General features: G+C 38.2%; 1 protein-coding gene across 1 annotated transcript in view; it reads left to right on the top strand.

The window, feature by feature from the left end:
- Positions 1–6,129, top strand: part of Cntn5 (contactin 5) — a 499,129-nt gene that overhangs the window by 233,545 nt on the left and 259,455 nt on the right. The window contains exons 9-10 of the mRNA XM_004626235.1: positions 2,023–2,152; positions 4,144–4,294. Of these exons, the coding sequence (XP_004626292.1) occupies positions 2,023–2,152; positions 4,144–4,294 (281 nt within the window). The remainder of the gene's footprint in view (positions 1–2,022; positions 2,153–4,143; positions 4,295–6,129) is intronic.

Raw genomic sequence — 6,129 nt, 5'->3', positions numbered from 1 at the left:
ACTTTGCTTGATAGGATGCAGGGCAGAAACTTGGTTGTTTAGTGTATGTGTGACCCACATTACTTACCCTTGTGTTGGGGAAGGGATAGCATTTTTTTATCCTCTGTCCCCTTTCTTCTGTCTGCCCACCCTTTCCCCAAATCCAGAATATCTGCTTCTCTGTTCTCTACCGTCTCATCTTTCTTTATGCTCTGTTTATGTTTTGCGTTTCTCATGTTAAAGAAGCCACGCAATACTTAACTTTCCCTGTCTGCCTTCCTTTCCTCGAAGTTGTGAGCCCAGAACCCATCCACTTTCCTGCATAGGACATAAATTCCTTCCTCTGTATGGTCTAATAAAGATTCCGTTGCCGACACGTAGCACGGCCTCCTTACCCACTCACTTGCCGCGGGAAGCAGCGCATCTGCAGGGCTCTTTACCTGGTGCTATAGGCATGGCTGTGTATGCGTCACGCTAGCACTCTGACATGACTCTTCTGCGACGTTCTCAGTAGAAGAGTAGCTGGCTCAAATGAAATTGCTTTTTTTATTTGTAATTTTTTTCATTTTATATATTTGGTGCAAGGTCTTACTACACAGCTCAGACCCACAGTGAGCCTTCTGTTTGCAGCCACCCCAGCGCTGGGATTACAGGGCTGTGCCACCACACCTGGCCTCTGTCGTTGGCTCAGTGCACCCCAAGGCAGGGCCAGTGTGGCATGCAGGACCGGGAATCAAACCATGGTCCCTGTGCTTGCTCAAGCATGCGTTTAGTCCACTGAGCTATCTCACCGGCCCTTGAAATTTCTTTTTTAATTTTTTAAAGAGATTGCAAAATAATAGTAAAAAATTTAAAATGATACAGAATTTTACTAAATGAAATTATATGAATTTGCTAGTATTTGTTGTACTGCATAGTATTGTCTTCAACTTCACTGTTTAGATTATCAAATCTATGCATGCAAAATTAGAAAATGAAGGAAAAATCTTATCAGAATTTAAGAAGTGAAAAAGAGGAACAAATGAAAACAAAACAAGCATTAACTGCTTCATGGTCCAGCAAAAAGCCACAGTAGAATTATTTATATTTTTAGTTTTTTCAGGAATCCCCACACTGATCTTCCTAGTGGTTGCACTTCCTAGTGGTGTACAGGCCCACCAACAGTGCAAAAGTCTTCATTTTTCCTCAAATCCTTCTTGTTACTGTGTTGGGGTGTGTGTGCGTGCGTGCGTGTGTGTGTGTGTGTGTGTGTGTGTGTGTGTGCATATGCGTGTGTGCATGTGTGTAGCCATGGCAGCCATTCTGACTGGAGTAAAACAGAGTCCCAGAACCCTTTTCCTTTGTGTTTTTCTGACAGCTAAAGATGAACACAATTTTCTTGTACTTGCTTTCCGTTTTCACTGCTTTGGAGAAGGGTCATTGGTTTTAGAGATGCAGTTTTGGCCTCCATTTAGTCTAGTTTTCATTCAGTCATTGGTCATCTGTATTAAGTTTTTCTAATAATGAAGTTTGAATTTTCTAAGCAATAATTTAGTACACAATCCCTCGCAGGGCAGTATTCTCTCTGTGTTAGTGTGTTGGTAAGGAAGACTAAAAGATGAACTCCTGGACACATCAGTGGAGTAAAACGACAGACCCTAAGACCTCGGCAGCTTTTACCTTGACACTGTAGTACGTCCACACCTCCCACCCTGTCCTCCCGCTTCTCTTTGTAAGAAGAATTCAATAAAATCATCATCTGGTAATTGTGTTTTAAAAGTTCAGTGCATCTATGAAAAGAAGCCCACTCAGATTAATACTATAATTGAAAATAAAACTCATATGAATGACTGAGGAAAATATTGGTTTTATTTTCTTTATTGGCCCAGGAGTTGTTTTGATTTATAAGATACATGATGCAATAGTAAATTGTGAATTTGTGTTATAACATTATCAAAGAAAGTTTAATTATAGAAATTAGAGGCTCTTTTTCCTTGACCTAGGAGTAAGCACAAAATCTTTACTCATTGTCATTTTCTGTGTCTCTTCTTCATTCCATTACAGAATAGGGTTCACGTGGTCAATGGAGTTCTGATGATCCACAGCGTAAACCAGTCAGACTCTGGGATGTACCAGTGTTTGGCTGAAAATAAACATGGAGCCATCTATGCCAGCGCCGAGCTGAAGGTTCTAGGTACGCAGCGCCTAAGCAAAGAAACCAACAAAAAGCATTACTTCTTCTCATTTTTGAATTCTTACTATGCTGAAGTTTTGTGATGCAATTCTAAAGTTGATTTTATGGTTTGAAAAGCAATACTATTTTGCTAACAATTTTTGTAAGTTTTAGAAGACCACTTTACTTTGTATACAGTTTGCTTTGTATCTTTTCTGTTTATATAGGCTTTCTTTCATTTTATTCGTAAATGGTTTATATGTCTTTTCTTTGGTATTAAATTATACAAATAAATATATGTTAATATTAAGGAAGAATGCCTGGAGAGTATAGATGATCAAAAAGAAGGATTCGAGCAGCCTGTCCCTGCTTATAGAGAAATATTTTCTATTTCCTGAAACAGGTGTGTGTGTGTGTGTGTGTGTGTGTGTGTGTGTGTATTTTATGCAAAGACTCCAAGATAAATCTTTTCTAATGAGATATTAGTCTGCACCATCTTCCAAATAAAGTAGAAAGCCAGCCAGAGGCCAGGCCTGACAGGCCATTAGGGCTGGGGAAGGGAGCTGGCACAAGTGCCCCAAGTGCCCCACTTACAATGACAAGGGTGTGTCTGGTACAAGACACTCCCTGAATGTGCATATTTGGGCTGCTGGAGTGGATGTTACCTTTTTTTTTTTGGTGGAACCGGGGATTGAACTCATACCCTTGCACTTGCTAGGGAAGCGCTTATTCCACTGAGCCATCTCCCCGGCCCCGAATGTTGCCTTTTTCCAAACAACCAGCATCCTACATTTTTGTTCTAGGATGGCCATAATATAAAGCAAGCTTTACTGTCTACCAGAAGTAGGCAGAAGTTAAAATGTACTTTCTGTTCGCACTTGAATTCCCCAAACCTAATATTTATAGAAATGTCAACAATCTCAGAAGCCTGGAAAACTACCACTTGTGTGTGAGCTAAATACAATATAGCGCAAATAAGTGCATTCACTTATAGTTGTTTTCAGCTGAAATTTCTCCACATTCCAAAGCAATCCATGGCCATCGAAGGATTACACTTCCACTTCTTACATGCTAAGCAATCAAATATTAATATCAGTTCATGTTAAGTTACATCCTAACATCTCAGAGTTAAAAAACTGATTCAGGTTACATTTAGTTAATAGTTAACCAGAAACATTGAAATCATCCTTATTCGCTATATGTATTTTCAAAATTAGCTTTTACAAATTCTATTTCTAGTAAGAAACCAAAGTACTAGCTGGACTCTCACCAAAACTTCCGTCATTTTTTGTCAATACATTATCTGAGCTTTAGTAAAAATAAAATTTAATGTTCTTGTACCATGCATTATATTACAAATTATGAACATAAAATATTGCTGAAATATGCATGCAGTGAATGGTCCAAATAGCAGAAGATCCCAGATGCAATCAATTACTGGGTATGTCTTTCAATCAAAGTATCTATAAAAAAAACTAACAAAAACAATGTTAATTTTAATGAATAATCAAAGTAAAATAAATAGTTACAACAAGTGAAATAAAATTTTGAACTGAAATTCAACTAATTCCATTTGTTAATATATTTTTACAACTGTATCAAAGTTGTATAACATTAAAACAAATTATTTATAAAATTAAGATTCAGAGATAGGAAAAACAGGATACAGATTTTCTTCTCCACGAGGTAATATGAAGTATTCCAAAGAAACACTGGGTAGACTTCTGCAGTCGGTCCCTCACTTTTGCCGAAGCTGCCGTCAGCCTTTCCCGCTGGAGCTGGCAGCCGTAGCTGCAGCTTGTCACCACGTTCATCTGAGGGCCTCACCGTGTGTGACAGCATCTTCTGCTAGTGAAAAGCTAAGCAGAAGGTAGCCATTAGTGGTGAACTTTTGTTGATTCTATATATAAGATTTTATGAGAAATGTTTCAAAAAGTTCCCAAATTTAAATTATTCATGTATCTGATTTCATAGTTACGGTTCCAGTAGAGCTAACCATTTCTTTCCAATAGCTTCAGCTCCTACTTTTGCACCGAATCAGTTGAAGAGAACAATAATCGTTACCAAAGACCGTGAAGTCGTCATAGAGTGCAAACCCCAAGGCGCTCCCAAACCAACCATCTCTTGGAAGAAGGGAGACAAGGCAGTCAGAGAGAGCAAAAGGTAAGAAGTCCACTTTCCATTCGTTGTTTTCTTTCATACTTTTGTTGGTATGCTTGCAGTACACAGTGGTTACATTCCTGGGAGCAGTTGGCCTGTGTACAGAACACATTGTAATTTAATTCTGTTTTCATCACTTTCCTTCCTCTACCCATCCGCCACCTTTTGTTCACCTCTCATGGTGTGAAAGATCTGTCTCCCTTAACACTAGATCTTCTGAAGGTGAAAAATGATATGCAAACATAAATATGCGTTACAAGAAGTTGTGAGACACATTTCATAAATGAATTTAAATGTGGCCATAGCTTAAAAATAAAAATTAAAAAGCTCTACCTTAATAGTATTCTGTTGGATTTCTTTACCCTAGTGGCTTGTAACACTATTAGGAATTTCTGTAGGTTACGAAAAATACGCAAACCTCTTCATTGAGTTACTCATTTGGGGTTTTCATTTTGGGCCTGCCTATTTCACAGTCCACAAATTGTCTGTGATCACTTAAGGGTTGTGTGTTTGTTCAATGTTAATATTAAAGATAGTATTAAAATTTCTGAATATCCTGGATAATGATTTTATGATTAAATTTGTGCCCTGTAGTATTTGTGCCAAATTTCCTTTTTTGTGTTTAATCAAGTTGATGCAAAATAAGGTATGACTACGTTGATGGCTGCAGGGTCACGTGAAATGGGCACAGGAATACTTCATATCTGGCTGTTTGTCATGGCAAGTAAAGGTCAAGGAGCATCAAGTGATACAAATGGAGGAAATCGGTGGGACTCAGACCGCCGCGTGGCAAACCATGTGTGCTGGCTTCAGCACTTCGGTCTCTACTACCCACTGTCGTATCGGTGTTACATCCAGTGATTGAACTGGATGAAAAGTCGGCCTTCCTTGTAAAACATAATGTTGCCTGTTGTTTTAAATTTTTTCTTTTCATTCAACATATAAGAGCAAGGGTTTGACTTCTGTGTGTGTAGAGGTGAGTGCTAATGTAGTTACAACAATTTAGGTCAGCATTCTGTGCTCATTTGAATAATCCTTTAATTCTGGAATGCTTTGAAAACTTTCCCTACAACACACTTCATGCAACAAGTCAACTTAAATTGTATGTTTCAGATGAAATAGTTTGCAGTGCTTCATTATCAATTTTCTTTTTTGTCATTATCATTTTTCTGAACACACTAAAATACTTACGTTATAAAATATGTCTCGCCCTGGGAGATAGCTATGTTATGTTTCTGCCTGAACTTTGTGAACCTTGTTCCTATTTGTTGCAGTGAATCAATTAAAATACTCTTCATCAAGTGTTCAAAAACTCATTGCAAGAATAAATGATGGGTAGCATTCTGTTTTGTTTTGTTGATGAAAGTAAAACTAGATGAAGATTTTTATTAAATATAACCAAAATAAACCTGTTATTTTCCAGAAATAGAAAATAAGCAGGGAATCTTGCAGCCTTCTTACCCCTCTTCTCTTCCTTCTAACCCCTTGGGCTAGTGAGAGGTATACACCGACCTCAATCTCAGTGCAGTTTGTTCGAAATGTCATTGCTTGCAGTCAGAGTATTTAAGAACAAGATTGAAAAGTTAAGTATTTATGATTTTATTTATTCAAGCCAAAGCAATTTGGGGCCACATTTATGTAACGTTCTGCATATTCTAGTCTCCATATTTAGATCTGTGCACTGGCTTTATTTAATAACAGAGCCCAAATGTATAGTGCATTTTTATCCTTGAAATCAACAAGAGGGCCGAGGATGCAGCTCAGTGGCGTAAGTGCCTGCCTGGCAAGCGCACGGTCCCGAGTTTCATTCCCAGTACTGCCACCCCCCGCAAAAAAAA

This window comes from Octodon degus, unplaced genomic scaffold, assembly GCF_000260255.1.
Source record: "Octodon degus isolate 3935 unplaced genomic scaffold, OctDeg1.0 scaffold00012, whole genome shotgun sequence".
Lineage (NCBI taxonomy): Eukaryota > Metazoa > Chordata > Mammalia > Rodentia > Octodontidae > Octodon > Octodon degus.
This window is presented reverse-complemented; position numbering and strand designations above follow the sequence as displayed.